At 36.7% G+C, this 27,144-nt stretch overlaps 2 protein-coding genes across 6 annotated transcripts in view; one reads left to right on the forward strand and one right to left on the reverse strand.

Moving 5' to 3' along the window:
* fbxw8 (F-box and WD repeat domain containing 8) overlaps positions 1–27,144 on the reverse strand; it is a 309,097-nt gene that overhangs the window by 243,096 nt on the left and 38,857 nt on the right. For 2 of the 4 annotated variants that reach the window (XM_087250953.1, XM_087250954.1), the window contains one exon: positions 25,026–25,452. The exons of 1 other annotated variant lie outside the window; for it this stretch is intronic. In XM_087250953.1, the coding sequence (XP_087107079.1) occupies positions 25,299–25,452 (154 nt within the window). In that variant the 3' untranslated portion in view covers positions 25,026–25,298. 4 annotated transcript variants of the gene reach the window in all.
* Positions 812–25,029, forward strand: tesca (tescalcin a). 2 transcript variants are annotated; one of them, XR_015490090.1, is made up of 8 exons: positions 812–934; positions 7,982–8,051; positions 8,741–8,821; positions 14,649–14,788; positions 16,750–16,933; positions 19,032–19,166; positions 19,497–19,544; positions 23,423–25,029. XR_015490090.1 is itself a non-coding variant. In NM_213328.1 (8 exon segments), coding segments are annotated over 8 exon segments (657 nt in total). In that variant the 5' UTR covers positions 834–870; the 3' UTR covers positions 23,507–25,029.

Genomic DNA, 27,144 nt, shown 5'->3' on the forward strand with positions numbered 1-27,144 from the left:
GTAAACAAGTCAGGTGGTGACTTTGTTGTTTCCAAAGAGTGTGTTTGCATTAACTTTAATTCTCTTTCAAAGTCACACAACCTGAAATATTCATAATGCAAATATTAGCATCTGCAAAGCTGAACCTCAGTCCTTTCTCTGACTGCAGAAGGGGAATATCATAAAAACATTACGTGCATTGCAATTCATTCATGACAAGAGTAACATTTCAGTTAAATGTCTGTAAAATTATCCAATATTAAAGTCATGAATTTATTTGTAATTATTTATTATAAATGTATTTTAGTTTATATTTTTATTGCATGATTTTAACATATGAACTTATATATATATATATATATATATATATATATATATATATATATATATATATATATATATATATATATATATATATATATAGAGTAAAATGCCAGTTAAATGCTTTTCCGTAAGTAAAAACATTATACTAGTGCTACGTAAGCCTATATTAAAGTCAAAGTAATCTATAATTATTGATAATGTATTTTAATTGGTATTTTATTACATACTTTTAACTTTTGAATTTAATTTTATGACTAAATTATATATTTATGTATATTGTTTCTTTTTTTTCCTCATTTGTAAGTCGCTTATAATCATAAGTTACTTTAGTCAGGTACATCGACCCCGAATATCTGCTATGACAGGGTGTTTTCCTTTGTTGTATGATAACAATAGTAAAACCATTTGACTTTCTCAGAGGCGCGGGTGTGTCGCAGACGCTTGTTTGCATATTTAATGAGTGGGCGGAGCTTCACTGGTAAAGTCTGAGCGCACGTTGACAAAGTTTAGTTTCAGATCGTTTTCTTCTTCACACGGCGGTGTTTCTTCTCTCTTCCGGAATTTAACATGGGAGCTGCCCAGTCAGGAGGACAAGCTCAGAAGTACCAAGATCTGGCTGATAAAACAGGCTGTGAGTATCTGTGAAACTTACGACATACAGTACGTAGACAGATAGCATACGTTTATCTAGCTGTGTTTACATTGTTTTGTATATAAATGACGGTTTCTTGGTACGTCTTTTTTTCCACAAAACTAAATTGTTAGTAGGACAAAGTTTGGTACACTCGGAAATACAAAACTAGTAACTGAGGCGGTACAGGTACACGTTAATTAATCAAATTCAAGTTACAAATGTGGACCTGGTAGGTTCAAAAGTGTACTACTGCTGCCCCTGTGACATGTTTTACAACTTTTGTTCAGAGTGTCTACATTGTACTACTAAAATGTCATTACGTGTAAAAATTGTTTACTATTTTTAAATCTCAAAAGGAGAATGACATTAAAATACATTTAAGGATGAGAGTGTCATTAATGTATTTAAATGTATCAGGGATATACATTTAAAGATGAGAGTGCAGCACCAAAAATTCCTGCATTTGTTGTCATTTTAAGTATTTGTACTGCCATTATCCTCCCTATTGTTAGCAAGACTTTATCATTTAGGCGAAAAAATTTAAGTATTATTCTGTACATCAGAATGATAATGCTTCTTCTCGTTTTTGACATACCTGTAAATCTGTTACACTGAATTAAATGGGACATTATTTTTGCACATGTATTTGAGACATTGGACCCCTTTACTTTTTACATACACCTTTATTAACAGTAATAAATAAAATATTTTAACAAGTCATATACAGTACATGACATTTTATTACTTGTTAAAGTAGATTTTTGTATTCGAATGCCAAACGAAACTAATTTTTTTCAATATGAACGTAAATGAACTGCTCACTAAGCAATGTGTAATGTTTGTTAGTTCTAAGTAAATGTGTGTGTGTGTACATATTATACTACTAAAATGTCATTGTGTAAAAATTGTTTACTATTTTATAAATCTTGTGAGGCATATACAAAAGAAGAATGACATTGAAATACATTTAAAGATGAGAGTGCAGCACCAAAATTCCTGCATATATTGTCACTAAGTATTTGAACTTTGCCATTATCCTCGCTATTGTTAGCAAGACTTTATCATTTAGGGGAAAATATTTAAGTATTAATCTTTAAAGGAGAATAAATATGCTTTTGTCTCTCTTTTTTTACATAAATCTGTTATGCTGAATCAATGACAGTTATTTAAAACATTGGACCCTTTACTTTTTATATACAGGTTTATTTATTAACAGAAATAAACAATATTTTTCAGAATCACATACAGTACATGACATTTTAGTAATTGTTTGAAGTAGATTTTTGTGCTCGAATGCCAAACAAAACTGATTTTATTTCAATGTGAATGTACATGAACTGCTCACTCATTAAGCAATATGTAATGTTTGTTCACTCGAATTAAATGCGTGTGTGTACATTACTACTAAAATGTGATCAAGTGTAAAAAATTTAACTATATATATACACCTTGTCAGGCATATACATTTAAAGATGAGAGTGCAGCACCAAAAATTCCTGCATTTGTTGTCATTTTAAGTGTTTGTATTTTAGCAAGTATTGTTAGCAAGACTTTTCAAAATAATTTAGGCTTCAATATAAAAAGTATTCATCTTTAAATCCGAATAAATGTGCCTTTATTTCTTCTCTTTTTTAGATATAAATATGTTACGCTAAATGAGAATGGGACATTATTTTTGCAGAGAAGTTATTTGAAACATTAGACCCTTTACTTTTATATGCACATTCATTTTATCAACAGTAATAAATAAAATATTTATTTGAATTTTTTTTTATTTATTTATTGAATGGGATTGCTCCTTGAGATAATTCATCTCATTTTCGAGGGGGTCCCTAAGACATTCATAAATCAGTGTACAACACGTCATAACAAACATACAACTAACAAAACAAACAACCAACCAAGCAGCACAATCCCCACAATCCAAAGCCTATAAAAGCAAAAACACAATCAAAAGCACAAACAATTTGATATACAAATGAACAATAAACATCCAAATTGGAACCAATATCAATAACATTCTCAAGTTGTTTCCAAAAAAGAAAATAAATTAGCCCTGAAAAGACTAAATGACTTAATTGATCTAAATAAGGAGGGCAGATTGTTCCAGTTGTTCCACTTTCTGTTGCAATTCTGGGGAAAAAAATCATTCTGTTGCATATGATGAAGCAAATATGATGAGGTAAATGGAACAAAAAAATTATTTAAAAAAAGAGAGGAAACTAAAATAAACACATTTAAAAAGAAACAAATACCAATGATACTGTCTGCGGAACTCGGGTTGAAGCAAACCAAGAGTTTCATATAATATGCAATGATGGGTTCTATAGGGACATCTTAAAACAAACCTACATAGAGTATTTAAGACAGTATTTAAAGGTTTTAAATTAATATCAGAGGTATTGTGTGGCGTGATGGCGGCGCACATTGACGCAGCGGCTCAGAGCTTTCCTTCTCAGTGCTTTATTTGTTTGTTTTTATATGTGTCGGTCAGGCGAAAATATTTTATAGTCGATACTCCTTTTAGAATTAATTATTGTTGCCTTTTTATCTCTTGTTATTATTGTAGTTATTTTAGATAAATAGGACTGCACTGAAGGGAAGGGCAAACGTAAATTTTGTTGTATTTAGTACAATGACAATAAAGATTCTGTTTGTGATTGTGATAAATAATTTCAGCGTTATCATTAATAAGGAAAATGAATTGAGAGATTAATTTTTTTTTTTTACATTAAATGAAAACAGTTAATAGAACGATAAAGAGAACCTAAGCAGCGATATGACTTTTTAATTATAACATCAATATGTAGTTTAAAGCAGGGGTTCCCAAACTTTTCAGCCCGCGACCCCTAAAATAAGAATGCCAGTGACTCGTGACCCCCAATATTCTCTGAGGTGGAGGTTATAAATACAGAAACCTTGTATGCAATGACGCACACACACCAATAGACCCAAGTCTATTCTTTGTTTTTTTTTTATGTATGTCAGTGCTGTAAATGGGCTAGAAAGTTTAACCTGGTGTTACAAAATCTGCTGCATCTGACAGTATTGCTGTGTCTTTAGTATAATGTAATTACCCGAGAAGTCGCAATCCAATAGAACTAGTAACTATAAGCTACTATAGTAACTATATAGTTTATAGTAACTATAAACGACTATTTTTTCCTCATCAGTAGGTTATTGATAAAATACAGTAAGTCTTAAGGTTTATTAAAAATTAATTGATTTTTGAAAATCACCAGGCGACCCCCCCTTTATTGTCCCGCAACCCCTCGGGAGGTCCTGGCCCCCACTTTGAGAACCTCTGGTTTAAAGGACAGTTCAGCGTTATGTCTACTGAATGAAATTATTGAGATTTAAAAAAAAACACCATACTACAAGACTTCTTTTTATTTGTTTTTATTAAACCAATTTTTAATTAAAGTAAAGTCTAACTGCAAAGACGATTGAATATATGAAATATCAGAGTTGGAAAAATAAATTTGAATCTGGCAGACTGAATTAAATTTAGGCAAATTGTTAAAAAATAAAAGAACATGGGCCCAATGATGATCCTTGAGGGACACCCTTTTCGATAACTGAATAGACGGAGTTGAAGCCTCTAAATGAAATGAATTGACGTCTTTTATGAAAGTAAAAGTTAAACTAAAAAAGAGACTTTTGATCAAAACCTAAAGAATATAACTTATCTAACAAAAGATAATGATCAACCATGTCAAAAGCTTTAGTGAGATCAATAAAAATTGCGCCAGTGGGTTGACTTTTGTCAAAGGATATGAACACATCATTAATGAACTTCATTAAGGCTGTAGTAATCGAAAAATTTGGTCTAAAACCCGACTGGTAAAGAGAAAGAGTATCAAATATCAATAAAACATTGGTGTTTAATGTGGAATTTTGTACTCAAGTGTCAAACGAATCTGATTTTATTTCAGTCTGAATGTACATGAACTGTCACTCACAAACACAGTATTGTTTGTTAATTTCTTTACAGTTATTATAAAAAGTGTTGATGCTTGTGTCATTGACTGTAACAAAAACATACATATTCAAATGCATGATGCAAATTCATGAATGGCCAACACAAACACCCATAAACACGGAGCATCTCAGCTGGAAAGCAAAAGCATGTCTGAAGAAACTTGTAAAATGTATCTACTATTCTACACACTACTATTCTATAGCCAAATATTTTAAATAAACCACCGAGCAAATCTTACCAAAACTAACTACCTTACATATGGTGTGTAAATAGCTTTAGCACAAAATTGTATGGCTTACTTTTTCTGTTTTTCTGGTTTTAGAGGTTTTTTATTTTTTTTATTTTGGTGTGCATGTCTGATCTAGCCTATCATTTACTTTGTAGGTACCTATACACCTATAGGTAACAGGAGACTTGTAAAGGAAAACTGCACAGTGTTGTAAATTAAATCAATTAAAAGGAAACACTTGAAAATGAAGCAAAATCATATTTATATAGTTATGCATGTCATATGTTATATGTTACATGTAGTTATACGTATAGTAAGAAAAATGTTTAATTATGTGGTTCCTATTTATTTGGTGAACTATTTTCAAATGGTGAGGCAACAGCATTCAGTACAGTAGTAGGGGTTGGGATTTTAATATTTGTTTATTTAAATTAGGAAGTCTCGTGAGGAAAAATGTTTTTTATATATATATATATATACAAGTGCAATCATGTGGAACAAATTACCAAAATCGATCAAGGATATAAAAGACTTAAGGAGGTTCAAAACAGCTATCAAAGATAGCTTGATGGTTGTTTGAGGATAATTAGTTTGTGTGGTGAAGGAGGATGTTTTATTTGATATGTTACTTGATTGTGAATAGGCTTGCAGCTGGAAGGCCATCCACTGCATGATGCATATGGTTGATGGTTTATTCCGCTGTGGCGACCCCTAATTAATAGAGGGACTAAGCCGAAAAGAGAAATGAATGAATGTATTTGTGAATTATTTTATTCCTATTTTAAAATGTGTGAGGTACTGTTTGTTTTATGCATCATCTGTATTTTGAAGCCATACTTTGTTTTATTTAACAGAAAGGACCACAATGGAAACAAGCCCAGGGCTTTATTGTGTTTTTATCCTCGACAGTTTTTATTTCAAAACTTGTGGGATACTTGTATTTTTGTACAGATAGTCTAAATTATGTCAAATAAAATTCAATTCAATACAGTTAAAGTCAAAATTATTAGCCCCCCTGTTTATTTTTTTCCCCTAATTTCTGTTTAATAAAGAGAAAATTTCTTTTAACACATTTGTAAACATAATAGTTTTAATAAGTCATTTCTAATAGCTGATTTATTTTATCTTTGCCATGATCACAGTAAATAATATTTTAATAGATATTTTAAAGGCACTTCTATACAGCTTAAAGTGACATATAAAGGCTTAACTAGGTTAATTAGGTTAACTAGGCAGGTTAGGGTAATTAGGCAAGTTATTATAAAACAATGGTTTGTTCTGTAGACTATCAAAAAAAATAGCTTAAAGGGGCGAATAATTTCGATATTATTGTTATATATATAACAAATAAATATAGAAACAAAAACACTAAAACAGGATAAAATGACAAATTTTTACAATTAAATAAAAACATTTATTAAACTTTCATTAATTCATTTTCATGTCAGCTTAGTCCCTTTATTAATCCGGGGTCGCCACAGCGGAATGAACCGCTAACTTATCCAGCAAGTTTTTACGCAGCGGATGCCCTTCCAGCCGCAACCCATCTCTGGGAAACATCCACACACACATTCACACACACACACTCATACACTACGGACACTTTAGCCTACCCAATTCACCTGTACCACATGTCTTCGGACTGTGGGGGAAACCGGAGCACCCGAAGGCAGGGAGAACATGCAAACTCCACACAGAAACACCAACTGAGCTGAGGTTCGAACCAGCGACCTTCTTGCTGTGAGGCGACAGCACTACCTACTGCGCCACTGCCTCGCTCTTATTAAACTTTTATTTTAACAATTGAATCATTAACTAGATTTCTAATTCAAATTTTTATTTCTTTTTTTTAAAAATAAATTAATAAATAAACATTAATACAATGTACAGCTTCAAAAACGTATGATTACAGGTCCAACATATAAATAGAAAGAAATTTAAATGTGCTTTCGATTTTGGTGTTCTCACACAATGCTGTTACTCATGTTTCTGTCTGCATCCCCGTGGAGGAGTGTAATATTGCACTCAAATAAATAATGAACAACTGTAAACAGTGTATTTTGTGACACCATGAAATAAACAATAGAGCTCGATGTGAAGTTACAGATATAATGGGAAGTTACTTCTTGTTTTGTCCATGTGATACATATTGTCATATTACACTGCATATTTTTTTTCTTTATTATTTCACACACACAAAATAAATAAATTATAATAATAATAATAATGATAATTAATTATTATTTTTATTATATTATTCTAAATGTACAATTAAAAATTGATTTTCATTTATTTTGACAAAATATACAGTATTTTATCATTCTTTATTCTAAATAAATTTTATGAATAAACAATGAATAAACTAGTTTACTTGCATTAAAGAAATTTTAAATTATTTATAAATTTACCATATAGACAGCATTTCATAGTTATTGATTGTGTACATTAAAACAAATAGTTAATTGTACAATTCACAAATAATTTTAAACAATTAGACGTGACATAATTTTAAAGTTGCAAAACTTAATCAGTATTCTCTTGCATAACAAATGCACACTGCATATAAAAACAACAATAGTAAACATTCCAGACAGTGAAGTGTTTTGGTTTGGTGACAGCTGTCATGAGACCGGGGATTGTTTGACTGATGTCTATAAATAGAGTTTGCATTGCTGCCTGTTGACAGTGTTGAACATGGAGGACACCTGTTCTAGAACCTGAAGCCGGAACTGAATGTGCCTATTGAAATAAAAAGATATTCGTTTCCACTCCATAAATTCTCTCTGATTTGATGGTGTTGATTCAAATTTTTTTTATCTCCTTCTCCATTTAGTTTCTACAGAGCAGATCAGAAAACTCCACAGCAGATTCCAGTACCTAACTCAAGATGAAGACACTTTAAGGTACAGTACAGATCTCACTACTTTAAGGCAAGAAAAAGAAAAAAAGAAAATAGAACAAAACTTGATACTTCATTGGTATGCAAGTGATGACTTTTTGCAAATTTTCTGAGCCTGAGCTACACTTGGACTTTGAACATGATTTTTAACGAACAAACCAAAATAATACTGCATGGTTATAGAAAAGGGTGACATGGTGGCTCAGTGGTTAGCACTATCCCCTCACAGCAAGAAGGTCGCTGGTTCAAGTCCCAGCTGGGTCAGTTGGCATTTCTGTGTGGAGTTTGCATGTTCTCTCCATGTTATCATAGGTTTTCTCCAGGCGCTTCGGTTTCCCCCACAGTCCTAAGACATGCACTATAGGTGAATTGAATAAACTAAATTGGCCATGGTGTATGAGTGTGTATGGATGTTTCCCAGAACTGGGAAGGGCATCTGCTGTGTAAAACGTATGCTGGATATTAAGTTGATGGTTCATTCCCCTGTGGTGACCCCAGATGAATAAAGGGACTAAGCCGAAGGAAAATGAACGAATAAATTTTTATAAAAAAAAAAAAAAAAAAAAGTTTATAGCAATATACAAGTCATGTTTTATTACTAAATGTATACATTGGTGGTTTTGATCATAATAATATTGATAAAAATAACAACAACAACAACAATAATAATTACACATTCCTTGTCAATTTCAGACGTGAACATCTTGAGAATCTCACTAATCTGGCCCTCAATCCAATCAAGAGGCAGATCATCGAGGCCTTCTTTGACAAAAGGTGAGTTCAGGAAGGCGAAAAAAACTGTTATGTAATCATTTTAAAGTTTTGATGAAACGTGTTCTGTTATGCATTTAAATGTGGACATTGGCTATTTCTGAAATGAACAGCTTAAAAACATTTAAATTAGACATTGACAATGTCTACAAATTAACTTTTAAAATTAACCATTTAAATATTACAACAATTATTCACATTTTATTTTGCATTTTTCGGATATCAAACTATTGACCTTACCCTTCAATGCGGAAGTGCGCTTGTTTTTGCGATGTTTTAGAACTTCCTAGTCATTTCTCTCAAAGGAAACTGAATCGGAATAACAAACGGCAGAAAACCGGCAGCAAAAACCCTGCAGCCCAAGACCGATTACTCACTGAAGCTAAGTAGGGCTGAGCCTGGTCAGTACCTGGATAGGAGACCACATGGGAAAACTAGGTTGCTGTTGGAAGTGGTTTTAGTGGGGCCAGCAGATGTCACTCAACCTGTGGTCTGTGTGGATCCTTAAGCCCCAGTAAAGGCTGATTTATACTTCTGCGTCAATTGCCGGTGTATGCTACGGCATTGACGCATAGCCCTTCGGCGTCGCTGACGTGCACCTCCCAAAAAATGTAACTACATGTCGCAACAACGCGTAGCGCAAGCTCTGTGATTGGTCGGCTTGGTAGCGCTGACGAGTCTGGGCGGGACCCAGAGCCGCGCAAGTGATTGTTTACAAGTGTAGAGTCCTGTGAAGCAGCTCCGGATGGAAAGTTTTGTTTTGTGTTTACCTCATAGTTAAAGTTGTTGCTCGTCCGCCGGTTCCTGCCTCAAAATGAGCGAGTTTGAGCCACTTGTACATCCAGGAAGTGTTCAGGAAAAGCAAAACAGCAGAGAAGAAACTCAACACAGAGGAACATTAACAGCTCACTGCCCACTAGCGTTTCTGTGAACTTTAATAATAAATCTAAATAAAATGCAGCGCTTCCCACCTCCAATCGCAATGACTTCTGGGACTTCCAGAGCGAGTTCGGTGCTCAAGTCTGCATCGTTGCGTCCTCGATATCAAGATCACATCCGGGAAGTTTCACGCGTCCTCCGCACTTGCGGTCTTGAGTATTGGAACTGAACTTAGGCAGCTGATGATGACGTTGCACGAGAACACGAGGACGCAAGACCGCTGAAGAACGCATATTGAGAAACAGCCCCAGTTTCACTATAGGGAGACATTGAAAACCTGGACTGGAAAGACATGACAAACTGAATTAGTTGTTAAAAATTTGCTATTAAAAGTAGTGTTGAAAAACATGTCTCCGTCAAACAGCACATCTTGGGGAATATTTGAAACAGAATTCAATGTTCACATGAGGACTAACAATTTTGTCTTCAGCTGTGTTATCTAAATCGCTAAAAACAGACTGTGGGGAGTAAAAGAAAAAATTAATGAAGTTATACAATGAAATGAAAAACATTTGTTTCATTTTATATCTTCAACTATGTCATCTACCCAAACTTTTCAGCTCGTGACCCCCAATAGAACAATTCCAGTGACTCGCAAGTCATGACCCCCACTATCCTCAGAGGTGGCAATCATTCATTTTCTTTTTCGACTTAGTCCCTTTATTAATTTGGGGTCACCACAGCGGAATGAACCACAAACTTATCCAGCAAATGTTTTTATGCAGCGGATGCCCTTCCAGCTGCAACTCCATCTCTGGAAAACATCCGTACAAACTCATTGACAACAGACATTTTAGCCTACCCAATGCACCTGTACAGCATGTCTTTGGACTGTGGGGGAAACCGGAGCACGCGGAGGAAACCCACGCGAACGCAGAGAGAACATGCAAACTCCTAGGCTTATTGACAACACAAAAAAAGTGCAAAAGTTTAACGACCATATCATTTTTTATAGTCATCATTCAATTGTTTAATTTTATATTAACCTCACTTAATGAGAATGGTGAGCACAATGTTTACAGCACAAGTCTATTCTTGGTTTAATTTTGGAGACCGCCACTTGGAGATCATCCTCCATGTTCAGTCGTGGCCTTTATTTTTAATGTACGAGTGCCATAAAGGTGTTAAAATCTAACATTGATGCTGTAAAATCAATCTGCTGCAACTAAGGGCCCGTTTACACTAATATGTTTTAGTTTTAAAACGTATAAGTTTTGCCTTCCGTCCACACTACACCAGTTTTCAAAAACGGCCGTTTTCATTCTAAATCATTAGTGTGGAAGGGGGAAACGGAGACATCTGAAAACAAATCTGATTGGGGCTTTTCCCTCAATTTTAAGTAGCCTACACACAGTTCAGTCTTGCATTCTCTCCTTGTAAGTTCAGACTTTGCAAGTTTGATATAGAAAACAAACTCCAGAGGACACGTCAGGTAAATCTTCAATAGGAACAGTGTGCTTTATGACCTCATTTACATCACCCTGGCTACGTTGTTTTACTTTCTTAATAAGAAAATGAAAACTTAATATGAGGAACTGCCTATTTTCATTTTGATATTAGCAACTTAACAGACAACAAAAATGCTGAGGCATCGTGTAGCTGCATATTCATATGAGCCTCATCTTCACTGTATGCAAATTAAAAACAAAACAGAGCCTACAACATAACTCCTTTCATTTTCAGTGAAAAATAAAAAACATTACTTTACGTAGCGGGTGCACCTCGCTACGCACATAAGGTTAAGGATGACCACTATTAAAAGAGGTCACCTGGAGTCCCTTTTCCCTCTCCCCAAGCACACACACAGGCCAAGTTGTCAAAAGGGGTAACAGATTTATTAAACAAATATTTCAAGAGTTCACACTTAGCTGATGATTGATTATAAGCAAGTTTGGCATGCTGTCCCGGGAGAGAGCCCTGAGCTCGAAGGTTCTTGAGCCCTGGGCTCCCTCCCGTTTGGAGGTAGAGAGGGGAGCCTCGAGCTCAGGTAGATCTCGACTACTCCTCTTTTTATAATAGCTAAGGATTAAGATTGAAGGCTATTAAAAGATATGCTGCATTATTAGATTACCTGTATTGAAATTTAGATTTAACGATTAACTTGTTGTACATGTTTTTGGAATGTGGGAGGAAACCGGAGAACCCGGGGAAAACCCACGCAAGCACGGGAAGAACATGCAAACTACACACAGAAACGACCACCGGCCTGTTAAGGAACTAGAACTGGTGACGTTCTTGCTGTGAGGCGACAGTGCTAGTCACTGAGCCACCGTGCTGCCCTATGGAGGGAAAGGTGAAAAGGTAGGGGTGGAAGGGGGAATTCTTCAAATCGAAGATGACTGTAGTGAGAAAACCCTGGCTCTTTATAGTGGTTAGGAATGGCCTGATTGGTGGATCAAGCATGCTAATGCAGAACCAGCCGTGTTCAATCATAATCACGTGCTCCTCTCGAAATTAGTTTATGAATAAACTTCACTTCAGTATCAGGACCAGGGAACTAAAAGACCAAAACAACAAACAAAACAAGGTACGCTACCTAATATTAAATTTCTAACCTAAACCGAAAATAAAGTTCCGTAAATTAAACTAAAAATTCTCCCCTTCATAACTATCCATTAAACATGAGAAAACGGGACGAAAGAAAAAGGGCCTTCCCTTTGATCATTCAGCAGTAAGTAAACATTTAGGCACAGCTAACACAGTATACCGTCCTAGTAACGTATTTAACAGAGTATCTCACCAGATGACTTTGGAAAAACGTTTCAGACAGAAAGATATCACTGCCTCAGATGGCAGACTGACTACATGGGTTTTAACGCAATTTATGCCCGATTTTCACCTTCTGGGAAAAGGAGATAAATAAGTTTACTACAGCTCGTGATAAGCAAATAAACACTTAGTTTATGTTGTCATATTTTCATTGTAAATTTCTACATTCTAGTTTAATAAACAAAAATATACTCATAAGCATCATTTAAAATGATTATTCATATAATTATTACGGGTAATTATGATGAGGTATTTTCTACATAGTATATTACTAAAGCACAACAGCAGCTTGTTTACATTTATTGGATATAATCAGGGCCGGAGTGGGACTCCTTTTCAGCACTGGAGTTTCAAGCCTTCGACCGGCCCACCTCAGTTCACGACTGACTATATTAAAATAAGGTCATTTCCAATTCAGTTTCTAATGACACTATCAAGTCTTTTTAAAGAAAACAGCTGCTTTAGAACTTCAAATGTTCAACAACCTTACAGTTTTATATGTCTTAACAATAAAAATGAAAAAAAAAAAAAGCTCAACTCAGGTGAGGATCGAACACGGGTCAGCAGCGTCATAACGCAACTACTGACCGCTAGACCACAATGGTACTGCTGTGCTCATGATGCCGGAATGATAATTCATCATTCTGCAGGCTACGAGACAATAAATAAGAAGAGCGGAGCTGCTGCAAAATAATGGATAAAAAGAGTGAGGCTATGGTCAGATAATTAAATAAATGAAAAAAAGTTCGACTGCGACTGCTGCTTTCTCCATTCGCCTTGCTGGAGAGAAACAGTCTGCGCAAATGAAGCGCAGAGTTGGTGTCATTGACTACAGCTCTCATCTGATTGGCTGAAAGGTACGAGTTGCCCAGCCTCTGCCAGGAAAGTCTCAATAATACACACACATGTATCCAGGGGGAGTCGTACGTGAAAGAGGATTAGCACATTCTCATTCAGGATGAACTCGCAAGTTTTAAACATTCAACACTTTTTGTACACTCTTATACATTTGCAAATGGTGTTTTGCATTTGTGAAACGTATTTTATGAAAATGTATTTTTTATTTTGTGCACGTGAAAATTTTTTGTGAATATAAATAAATATTTTACGCACGTGAATTTGATTTTATGCATGTGTACACGGCTACGCATGTGTACATCGTGTCTTTTGCGTGAATTTCTTTTGAGACTAATCTGATTCCATACTGTTGCTTTGTCATTCATGTAGCGTAATAACTCCAGGATTTGCAATTAAATGGAAAAAGAATTGAAAGGCTGATTGCTGTTTATTTGCATGATGTTTTTTAATGTAACTATTAAATACTATTTTTATCTTCTTTAGGTTATGGAAAAACTATGGCTATTTAATAACATATATGATATTTTTGGAAATCTCCAATTGACCCCCCACCCCCCCCCCCACACAGACTGTTGGGAATAAAATCAAATTAAAAAATAAAATAAAATAATAAAATATAAAGATTTGTCTCATTTTATGTCTTCTATTATGTCCTCTAAACCACTAAGACAGACTGTGGGGAATTAAAAATAATAATATTAAATCAAGGGTGACAGTGGATCAGTGGTTAGCACTGTTGCCTCACAGCGAGAAGGTCTCAGTCTCGGCAAGAAGGTCTCAGTCTCAGTTCGAGTCTCGGCTGGGTCAGTTGGCATTTCTGTGTGGAATTTGCTTGTTCTCCCTGTGTTTGCATGGGTTTCCCCCGCGTGCTCTGGTTTCCTCCACAAGTTCAAACACGTGCTCTATAGGTGAATTGAATTAACTAAAATGGCCTTAGTGTATGAGTGTGTGTGTGTGTGTGTGTGTGTGTGTGTGAGTGTGTATGGGTGTTTTCCAGTACTGGGTTGGAGCTGGAGGGTGCATCCGCTGCGTAAAACATATGCTGGAATAGTTGGCGGTTCATTCTACTGTGGCAACCCCCGATGAATAAAGGGACTAAGCCGAAGGAAAATGAATGAATTAATGAACAATAAAAAAAATATTTGTGTCATTTTATGTCTTCATCTACATCTTATAAACCACTGAAACAGACTGTGAAAAATAAAATAAAATACAATTAAATTAAACAAAACAAAATAATAAAATAAATCTGTGTGTTCTCCAGGAATTTGGGTCAGAATGAGAAGGGCTGCCTGCAGGAGATTGGTTTTGAAGAGTTTGTCACAGTCCTGTCTGTCTTCAGACCAACTAAACCACGCACGGCTGAGGACAAAAAGAAAACCATCAAGGAGGAGAAACTTCGCTGTAAGAAAACATCTCAAACTCTCTCCACTGTGCTTTTTGATTTAGCTGATAACATTTGAAGCCCTGCAGACTTTCGCTATGACTTTAACATGTTCTGACATGATACATACAATCTGAATCCTCCAAACTAATGTTAAGGTTTTCAACATGAGCCCCATTTTCATGTTTCTGCAACTTCAACATGCTTCGACATGATGGATACAATCAAAATTATCCAAACAAACTTTAGGCTTCACTGAATGTGTCCCTTTGAAAATGTATTCTCCTTTCAGAGAATATTTAAGTTCACTTTCTCAGTATTATAATACAACAAGTATAAGGATAAGTTGGAACATTTGTGTAATATGCACTAACATCATCAATATGTTATTTGTTGATTCTCGTTAAAGGTGCAGTAGGTGATCTTCCACAATGCTAACAGCTTAGCATAAATCTCTGAATCAAAGTCCCTCCCCTGCCGTCTAGAGCCACGCCTCCTTAAACACAAGCACAGCAAAAGAACCCTCTCTCATGTGTTAAAAGCAACTATAGTGCTTGTCCGGCGGCGTGCAAGCCAAACTGACATGCTGTTTCAGAGCAAATATTTAGAGTTTAGAATAGTGATTTTTACTTGTGGTCTGTTGTTAAACTAATTATTATTAATAAAGGTCCCTTATGAAACTGAAAATAGTCTTATCAATCTTGCATCGGAAGATTTTAGTAGCTAAACAACACTTCTGTGAAGATATAACCCATTTGTAACAACAACATCTAACGTTACATCAGCTTTGCGTGAAGCTAAAACAGTTTTAAAACAGAACATTACCTGTCTAAGAGAAATCCTTCAGACATGTAGCATCCTTTCTCCAGCGTGCAAAGGTAACTCCAATATTGATTTAGGTTTTCAAAAAAGTTTTGATTCAGCAGGTTTTAACCGATCGCGCGGGTGCTCTCTCTCGAGAACGCCCGGCGGTCGGCGGAGATGCTTACAAATGGCTGCGCAGATGTTCAAATCTGCATTTGCTGACAGACAGATTGGGCTACTTATCAGAATTAAAAGAGATGTCGCCCCGACTCTATTTAATTGGATAAACATTTTTTAGTTTTATGCCTTACCCAAAATATAAAAATAAATATAAACACATTTAGATCATTTACTTAAATCATTACTATTAGACTGTGAAGAGACTGAATCAGCACAACAAAAAATGCTTCTGAAGACAATCTCCTACTGCACCTTTAACCTTTATTTAGTTGACAAATGTACAAAGAAAATGTTTTCATATAGTAATTCTAAATATGAACTAATTTTGATGTCAATGGCTGCAACAAACTATAAAAAAAGAGTTGAGGCATGTTTAACAATCTTACTTTAAAATGACAACATTAATATTGCTAATATTAGGGCGGCACAGTAGCTCAGTGGTTAGCGCTGTTGCCTAGAAGAAGGTCATTGGTTTGAGTCCCGGCTGGGTCAGTCGGCACTTCTGTGTGGAGTTTGCATGTTCTCCCCATGTTATCGTGAGTTTCCTCTGGGTGCTCCGGGTTCCCCCACAGTCCAAAGACATGCACTGTAGGTGATTTGGGTAAGCTAAATTGTCCATAGTGTATGAGTGTGTCTGGAGTGTGTATAGGTGTTTCCTAATACTGGGTTGCAGCTGGAAGGGCATCCGCTGAGTAAAACATATGCTGGAACAGTTGGTGGTTCATTTTACAGTGGCGACCTCTCAAGTAGAGACTAAGCTGAAGGAAAATGAATGAATAATATTGTTAATATTTTTATTTTTTTATATTTTCTCTGTCAATTTGAAAAAAAGGTTAAAGAGAACCAACTAATCAGCCAATTTTACTGCATTTTACAAATATTCCATTAACAATTTTTGGAAAATGGGTTATGTTTCTTTTTAATTATACATGTAAGTTTTTTTTTGATTGTCCACCATAAAACAGTTTGACAGAAGGTCATCTTTTCTTCTCTGTAGTTCTGTTCAACATGCACGACACTGACAATGACGGCGTCATCACACTGGACGAATACAGACGCGTAAGAATTATTTAACTTCTTCCTTTATGTACTGTTAACATGTTTAAAGCAGCCCAATTCTACAGTGAGACTATTTTACGAATTGTCAGAAAAGTGGCTAATTCATCCGATTTAATTAGAAAGTGTACAATTTTTAAAAGAAGGCGCGCCCCCAAAACCCCACCCCTAAACCTAAACTGTCAGTGGGGATGAGCCAGTTGTAGTAAAATGTCTGACTGAGATCATATCCTTAGCTACTAAATCAAAACATTGGGTTTAGCTTGGTTTAAACACTATTGGTCCATTTTCACTGAGTGGAAAGAGTCAACGGTCATTCTCGCTCGAGGAAATGTCAAAGTAAAGCTGTACAGGTCGTTCATATATCAAAACAGATGCTTTACACACATAAATACTTAAATAAATGTTCATTACTAACCTTTCTATCAACATGATTTGATTATAACTGCAGATCAATGATGCGAAATAGTCTACTGTAACTTAACAGAAATAAATGCAGCATATATGAACACATACAGACCCTTACAGTCTCTGATATGTTACCAATTACAGAAAAACTACACACAGCAGACATTTAGTCCTTGTTTGGGTTCAAAAACGACATGCAACATTTAGCCCACAGTCAGTGCAAACCTCTCATCTGCATCTTTAATCTTCAGCAGCTTATGTAACCTCTTGTTAGAAAGCAAATCCATCATTCCGAGTTTATAATAGTCTAAAAGGTGATGATAATAGTAAACATGGCAATTTGTTCATGCTTTAGGTTGCTAAAAGAATCATTTGCTCACGCTTTATTCTCATGTTTGTCCGTTTCTGAAAGGATCAAATGTCAGAAGCACTTCAATAATCACACGCACGCTATTATCATCAGCACAAGAAGTTCGTTATTTCAAATATAGACGTGCAAGCAAGCAAACGCAAGAATTTGAAACCGCTCACACTTTAGACGGCCTTGTAAACAACTATGGGACATAGGGTAGATTTGCTTCTTGGCTTTGGGGCTGTTCATCAAGGCCACAACATGTTTTGTTTGAGCTCGGGTCGACCGTGGCTTGTTATTATATGTATAGATTATTACGGTGTAATGTCTCAGCAGTGTATTTAAAAATTGCACTTCCTTTGTTTTTATACTCCTGGCTTGTTGCACGAGCGAGTGACGTATCCTTGTAAACCAATAGCGTTCAGCTCTGTGTCTTGCTCCGCCTTTTGGTACCCTTTTGTTGTGCTAGGTACCCTTGCGAAAGGATACCCAAAAAGTGTCACGGTACGATTTGCTTTTTGGTACTTTTTGACTGTGGAAACGCCTATAAAAGCTGACTGAACCGTACCACTCAGTGAAAACGGGCCATGTAGGCCAGGTTTACTAACAGGCTGCACCACTGCAACCTTCTTTTGGTGGAACTCTTATATTCGATCTTACATTTCTAGTTGTAAGAAATACACTGGACAACTTTTCACATACAATCTTAAAAATTCATTTTTTTTTTGACGTTTATTTTAGGTGAAGTGAAATGTACAAAAAAAATCTGTTCACTGGTCAATTGGATTTAAGCCTGGCATACATTGTGAAATTTCAGCTAAACTGGGGTCGAGAGACAGATTTTGGAAATCCCAAAAGATTGCTATGATCCAAGGCTAAAATCTGTGGTCTTTGATTATTGGTTTGGCATGTTTACTGACAGCCTATTAGTAGTTGTTGTAATCAAATTTTCCTGAGTTGGCACTGTTACAGCAAGAAAGTCACTGGTTCGAGCCTCGGTGGGGTCAGTTGGCATTTCTGTGAGGAGTTTGCATTGGGTTTCCTCCAGGTGCTCTGGTTTCCCCCCACAGTCCAAAGACATGCGGTACAGGTGAATTGAGTAAAGTAAATTGGCCGTAGTGTATGAGTGTGTATGGATGTTTCCCAGAACTGGGTTGCAGCTGGAAGGGCATCCACTGTGTAAAACATATGCATATGAATAACATATGAATAAGTTGGTGGTTCATTCCGCTGTGGTTACCCCTTATGAATAAAGGGACTAGGCGGAAGGAAAATGAATAAATGTTCACATTGAAAATAATTTTTAAGAAGAGTTAATAAATGTAAACATTTGCCAGAAGACTTTTTAATTTATGGATTACCAAAACAACCTATTTTTGAATTTGTGCTGCTGTCTTGTGATTGCATTATTCATTATGTAAACAAGCGGCTGCGTCTGTATTCGGTAATTCACACAATGTCAGTAAATCTATCCGTGTTTGTGACTGTAGGTGGTGGAGGAGCTTCTGTCCAGCTATGAAACCATTGAAGCAGAAACGGCCAAAGCTATTTCAGACGCTGCAATGCTGGAGGTGGCCAGTGTCACAGTGGGTCGGATGGTACGATCTGTCATGCTTGAATCAATTATACATTCATCTGATTTAAATATAGTCATTTTTTATTGTCAAGTCTTATGGGACTCTAAACTCAGGGGTGTCCTATCTCGGTCCTTGCAGGGCCGGTGTCCTGCATATTTTAGTTCCAACTGCAATTAAACACACCTGAACCAGCTAATCAAGCTCTTTCTAAGTATACTAGAAAGCTCCAGGCTGGTGTGTTGAAGGAAGTCGGAGCTAAACTATGCAGGACACCGGCCCTCCAGGACTGAGTTTGGACACCCCTGCTGTAACTGATACCTGGTGATCTTGATTGTCTCTTTTTTGCTTCAGAGTCCCGATGAATTTTATGAAGGAATCACCTTTGAACAGTTTATGCAGGTTGGTATAATTATGACTGTATGGTTATACCTGTACGATTATACTGTATGGTTATATAGAGGGTATGCATGTGATGTCACTGTCAGCTGGAATGACTGTGGCTCCGCCCACTGTGTGGCAGTGTTTGTAGGCAGTGTAAAAATTGACCTAATGTAGCTACCAGAGTTTTTGTCTCATGACGTCAGCATATATGCTGCTTTCTCCTCACCTGTAATGTTAATGCATACATACTAGCCAATCAGTCAATCTCACTAACCAATCAGAGTAGACTGCCGTTTAACAAACTTAATTTACACTCATAATTCATGATTTGTGCAAACAAATCTTTGATCAATTCTTAAAGAACCGTTTTGTGAACAAGTTTATTATATTATTATGGTGGTTTGAGAAAGGCATCATACTGTTAAACGTATATAAACATATTATTCTTCTGTCTTCTTCTTAGACTATTTTAAGAACGCATCTCCTCTTAGACCGTTCATTTTACAACCACCAAACTAACTCCAAACCTCCAAACTATACTGAATCAATTTGATATATATTTTCTAACTGATCCAACTTATGGGTTTCCGATAACAGAGCCGGAAAATTCTGAAAAGTCCCATCGACTTAACATTGGACCAAACTTTGTGACCTCATAACTTTGCGCCAGACTGTCATACAGACTTAATGTCGGGCTCATTTAACTCAGACTACCAATCTGCCAATCACTGATGACCTTTCAACTTACTAGCCAAACCCTAGCAACCACTTAATGTACCCAAGCAATTGTTCCATAGACTTATAAAAAAAACTGCCATTGAATGTACAGTACATTGGACATAAAGTACTAACGACATACCAATCCATACTAAAAACATACTAGCAACATGCTAATTCATACTAAATTAATGCTAACAACATGCCAGTTTATACTACAAAAAAAGAGCTTAGAATCACCAAGAGGCGACACTCAATAGAATATTCCATTGCAAAAGCAGCGCTCAGCAACAGCCCGTGATTCCGCCATTTTGGAGTGAAAGCAATCAGCTGTCCACTGGATTTTATTTCTGTCACGATGGTAAGCAGCAGTAGCGTAGCGCAAAATGCGGAGGCCCCCCTGCAGGGATCACTGACGGGCCCCCTGATGTATTGGTGGCGCGATCACAAATTAAGGAGCGGGGGAAGGCAGGCGGGGTGGAGCGACAACGCGGGGAAGCCTTCACAAACTGAGGAGCGATCACAAACCGAAAGCGGCGAGAGCGTCAAAGTAGCCAGAAGTCATTCATTTTCAATGAGAACCGTCGGCGAGAAACAGCGCGACGCGTCTTCTCCGGTGTGTGAGCGTCAAGGAGAGATCAAATCAAGTCAACTTTGAGCTACGATATGACGCGGTTCGGCGGCAAGCAATCAGAATAAAGTAGTCCACCGCTTGAGAGGTGTTCTGAGAAAACAGACCTGTGAACTTTGGTTCCGACCACAGTTGTTCCCAAGAGTTTGATTATTGCGGTTGCTGGATTTTCAACTATTGAAAATCGTGACGACGCGGGGCCCCCTAATCACGCGGGCCCCCCCGCAGTGCGTGCCCTGCGGGCCCGTCCGCTACGCCACTGGCAAGCAGCTGCTTTGTTTTTTACTTCTTTATTTAAAAAGCGCATTAAAGCTGAGATACACCCTGAAAGACGACAATACAACACTTACTATCACAATCATCAGCACTTTTAATAGTTTATTTCACAGACTTATAATATGCTGTTGTGCTATTGGAATTTTCATTCCAAAATGGCCGCCGAGTGACACTAGTGGCAGTTTCCCAAATTGCACAAGAGTGTCGCCTCTTGGTGATTCTATGCTCTTTGCCAAAAATTATGCTAACAACATGCTAATTCCTACCAAATTAATGCTAACAACATGCTAATTTATACTAGAAACATGCTAGTGACATGTTATTTCATACTAGAACCATGATAATTTATGTTAGCAACTGCCTAGCAACTACTCAGAACACCTTAGCAACTGTCTAGCGATACCTCTGCAACTGCCTAGCAACCACTAAGAACACTCTAGCAACCACCTAGCAACACCTTTGCAATGACCTAGAACACTTTAGCAACTGCCTAGAAAAACCTTAGCAATCACCTAGCAACGCCTTAGAAACCATTCAGAACATCCTAGCAACCACTTAGAAGACCTTAGCAATTGCCTAGCAACACCTTAACATCTTGTGAAAACACCATAGCAACGCCTTAGGAACCACTCAGAGCACCCTAGCAACCGCCTAGCAACACCTTCAGATTATAAACAGGTATCAAAGAGTAATATTCAATAGACTGATTTCACGTGGCCACCATTTTAAACAGCGAAATTGAGGCTGCGGTGGGAAAAAAACCTGCAAGTTAAAAAAAACGATCTTAATTTTGATTCTGTAAAATATCCAAGAAACAGCGAAAATGGACCTCATTAAGTCTCAACTTTTATTACAGCTCATGACAGACATTTCTCAAAGAGGGCATAACAAAAATCTTACCTGAGATAGTGTGTGGGGGCTCGATTGCACAGAGACAGTTGGCTCTCGCTTGTTTGAGAATGCCTGTGACAGCAGTGACGTAATTTTGACTGTGGAGTGACGTTTTTTGATTCGCAATCATAATCAGGTCTTCGTGTCCGTGGTGAAACTGTATTTTGTGTTTGTAAACTACACCCATCATAAATTTATCAGTCATATACACACAGACAAAGAAAATGTCGTATCTGTGTCTGTTCTAATCACAGATTTTGGAACTGTACCCTTGTAAAATTCAGAGTATGTTCCGTTTTCCTTGGCGTTTTTATAATTACAGATGTGTGAATTTTATTTCAGCATGAAATATTTATGACAGTGATTTTATTCCATAGATTAGCAGTTTCTGAAATACTCAAGACGTCTGGCACCAACAACCATGCCACCTTCAAAGTCACTTAAATCACCTTTTTTACCCATTCTGATGTTCGGTTTGAACTGCTGCAGATCGTCTTGAAAATGTCTAAATGCATTGAGTTGCTGCCATGTGGCTGATAAGAAATTTGCGTTGACGAGCAGTTGGACAGGTGTACCTAATAAAGTGGCCGGTGAATTTGAGCTTGCGAAATTCTGGCATACAGCGCTGTGAAAAGGGAGTAGACATTTAAAAAAGCAATTGATTGGTCTATATTTTAAATTCATGTCCAGAGATGTCATGTTGTGATCCTCCATTGGTCTCACGCAGTCATGTGATGGAATTTCACAGGTCAGAGTTCACCAAGCTTGAACTTTGCAACGCAGCGACCTGCGAAACCTGTGCTCGCGTTTGAGTGCGTATGAATGGAATTCTATGGGAAGAAAAGTGCAGTGTGACTGCAGCCTAACACCACAATTCTTTCTTATCCTGAACTTTTTAAGTAGTTTAATGTGTTCTCAAAATTCTAAACATTTAGATTTCGATTTTTTATTTAAAAAAACAATCAAAAACATTCTAAACATTTAGATTTCGATTTAAACTTAAAAAAATTCTAAACATTTAGATTTTAATTTTTTATTTAAAAAACAAAACAAAAAAATTCTAAACATTTAGATTTCGATTTTTTTTTAATTAAAAACAAAAAACAAAAATAAAATCTAAAAACATTTAGACTTTGATTTTTTTTTTAAATATTCTAAACATTTAGATTTAGATTTTTTTATTAAAAAAAAATATTAAATCCGAATACAAAACATAAAAAAGCAGTCTACTCTACTCTACAGGCTTTCATAAAAAACCTGAGAAGTTGGGGAAGACCTATATATATTTTTTTAACCACTACCAATGAACAAAAGCAGTTAATACACAAAACATTCCTCGTATATCTCCTTTACAACTCACATCTGAACATCTCTCCCACAGATATTAAAAGACATCGAGATCGAGACCAAGATGAACGTTCACTTTTGGAACTTGGACACCAGAACGATGCATTGTGGGAAATGAAGTTTAACTTCTGCTTTAGAGCAGCATTTCTCCCATGGATTCAAGTATTGATTTTCGCTGCCATATCTTCAGTGCTAAACATAGTGAGCGTGACATTCACTGGGAAATGCATTTATAGTCCAGACCTCGGGGACAAATGAAACATACTTTAGAGACTTTATACTGTGTATTTGAAGGAGATGTATATACCCAGATAAGCCTGGTTATTCTTGAACATGCTTTCATGAGTATACAGTATTTTTATTAGGAATTTTATAGTGGAGGAATTTTCACAAATTAAACAATCTGCGCTTTCTTTGGTTTGACAAAGCAGTGCTGAAAGACTGACTCCACACCCTGAGTTAATGAATCCCCAAATCTTATCTTTCACTTCAGAAAAACAGCACGGAGAGTCTGTTTTCCTGCTCGTGTCCTCTTATTAGTAATATGCCATCCTTCTGGCTTCCTTCAATCAAGGTTATTTATTAATATACAATGCTGTATATTACATGGTGTGGAGTTTTTATAGCGATGGCGTATATCAGTCATATTTTTGTACATTGTTGTCATTTCAAATCCTCAAGTGTAAGCAATCAAGTCCAAATCGCTTTCAGATTGGAGAGATTAAATGGTAACAGTTTAAATGCGCACTGATTGATCTGTTGTGGATGTATTTCTGTCTGACATGATGAATCTTGTGTATGCACGGTTATAAAATACCTCCCATTCCATATTTGGTTAGGATCTGTGGTTGGAGCTAGAGCCAAATTAGGAAAATGTCCTGATGGAATGAGTGTGCTTCTTCTGAGTCTTTTTGAATGCAGCTTCCACATACAGTAGATGAATACTTTTACATTTAACAATTCATTTCCGTACATAAGAAATTAATAATTAATTGCTTTAATAATCTAGCAATGTGTTAACAGTGAGTTAATTAAGCTGATTCATTTAATAAAATAACATGGGGGGGGGGTGTTTAAATGGCACCTATTTTACCCCCTCATTCAAAATTTAAGAGAAGTCTTTTGTGTCTCCAGAATGTGTCTGTAAAGTTTCAGCTCAAAACACCCATCAGATTATTTATTATACCTTTCAGAATCTGGGAAATTTGAGCTGTTTGGACAGTGTAGTAGTTTTTGTTACCTGCTCTGAAGCGTGAAGGCTTCAAGTACATAAACAGTACAGTGACACACAAGAATGAAGCAGATCTCCCTTACTACAGAAAGAACCCTATTGGTATTTGATGTAGAGTTAATTCAAGCCTTTCTGCAACGATGAGTCACAAACTATGTCATTATAAAGTATGCGCAAACACATACACACGTTTAGCTTTGCACTGTTTGTGCACGGCATATGTTACAGGATACACATTATAATGCCCACTGTATGGATATACGTCAAAATAAACCTGATTTAAGGTCCACAAATCGATATTGGAGCGTCTTCTTTTATTTTAGAAACCTAATACTATTAATATCCTAAACAATCAATGACTGAGTTTTGTCTGTTGAATTATTGACAGTAAATAAACCAACAAAACTTCATTTTGCATCATTTGTGTTCTTTATCATCCTAAATGGAGATCTAATATTACTGTACACTAAAATGTACAGGCACAGAAAATGATAAAATAAGTAAAAACACTAAATGTAGAATCAAAGTCATGTGTTTGAAATGGCCTGTTAACACAGGCACGCATATATCTATAATCTGGCCATAAAACACATACATTACTGTTAAAATGACTTTAAAGCGATGTGACCCCAGATTGTCCTTAGGTAGCAATACCAGTCATCCAAGAGCCCCATGGAGTCTAAGGGCCGCTCAGTGTGTCGTAAGGCATGGACAAGCCGATGTTATAGTTGTAGCCGGAGGACTCGGCGTAGTTGGACCGGCAGATGGGCAGAATGTGATCCTGACTGGACGAGTCCATGGAGAAATCATAATGACAGATCAGTCCTCGGTATCTGCACACACACACACACACACACACACACAACACAAGAGCACACTGAATCCTGGAGACTAGACATATGATGATATTCAAAAGTCAGTATATCGTGATAACGCACAATATTCTCAACATCGATATCATGGGCTCTTTAAAATATTTCAGGAGTTCACACTTAGATATTGCTTGAGGGCGAAAGTGGTGCAGTAGGTAGTGCAGTCGCCTTACAGCAAGAAGGTCGCTGGTTCGAATCTCTGCTCAGTTGGCAGTCCTGTGTGGAGTTTGCATGTTCTCCCTGCATTCGCGTGGGTTTCCTCCGGGTGCCCCGGTTTTCCCCACAGTCAAAAGACATGCTGCAGGTGAATTGGGTAGGCTAAATTGTCCGTAGTGTAAGAGTGTATGAGGGTGACAGGCTGGCCAGAATGTGTAAAAAAAAAAAGTCTTTATCATATGGACAAGTCTAAATGGAGGACTTATTCCAAAGAGCTGACCCTGCAACCATATGGGACTAAGGCCAAAGAAGAAAAAGACACTTAGATATTGCTTGATGATGTTAGCAGGTTTGTAATGCTCTCCTGGGAGAGAACCCTGAGCTCGGAGATAGATGAGCCCAAGGCAGGTCAGGTAGTTCTCGAGAGCTCCCCCTGATTTGTTTGACCTATATCTTGATTAATAAGATGGTTCTATAGGAATAGACCACCAACCACTCCAGTGCGTACGTATTAAGTGCTTGTGACTGTTACCATTATTGAATTCACTAGTGTCACATGTCTTTAGACTGGGGGAGGAAACTTGAGTACCCGGGGAAAACCCACACAAACATGGGGAGAACATGTAAACTCCCCACAGAAAATGCCAACTGGCTCAGCTAGGACTTGAACTAGTGACTTTCTTGCTGTAAGGCAGCGGTGCTAGCCACTGAGCCGCCATGTCACCCGATCCTATAATTGAGGAGGAGTGAGAAGGGATGGATGGGTGGGTGTCTTCCAAAACGAAGATAGGGAATAAAGTTGGGCTGGATATTCATGTTCAATTCGAATAATCCAATTGGCTAGCTAATGATTAGCGATAGGGACCAGCCTCAGTCAATCATATCACATGCTCCTCTCAAAATTAGTTTGTAAAACTTCATTAAGCTTACTTTTCACAATAATTATCGTTCCAAAGCAGCTTCACAAAAGGTGCACAATATAACATTACAGTCAAAATAGTCAGAACTGTTTTTTAATTAAATTTTTTTTACTATACGGTGAAATCCAACTTAAATAGCTAGTACATCAGTTGCTACCCATTTTCTTGTGGTCATAAACATACAGGACCCTTACGGTTTATGGTTTTTGGTAACCAACAAATCAATTTAACCCTTGTGTCTGCTGTTGGGGATGTTTTCATCCATTCTGGGGTAATTTTGAGTCTTAATTTGACCATATCTCTCTGTGTTTCAGCAAATGGAATGATTTTTGGTGATAAATCTTATTTTGACACATATTTTGGTAAAATGTTAAATAATTCAACAATACACTCTGAACAAATGTATAACCCTTTCATTATGTTGGGGGCTGATTTTGCCCCATTGACTTCCATTATAATGACATTTATTGATTGCAAAGCCATGATAACATCTAATCATGCATTCTTGATTGTTGCTGGCTTTCTCTGTTGTGAAGAGGTCAAACTTGCCATTTATACTGTTGATCATCAGTTGCAG

Source organism: Danio rerio, chromosome 5 (genome assembly GCF_052040795.2).
Source record: "Danio rerio strain M-AB ecotype USA chromosome 5, GRCz13ab, whole genome shotgun sequence".
Classification (NCBI taxonomy): domain Eukaryota; kingdom Metazoa; phylum Chordata; class Actinopteri; order Cypriniformes; family Danionidae; genus Danio; species Danio rerio.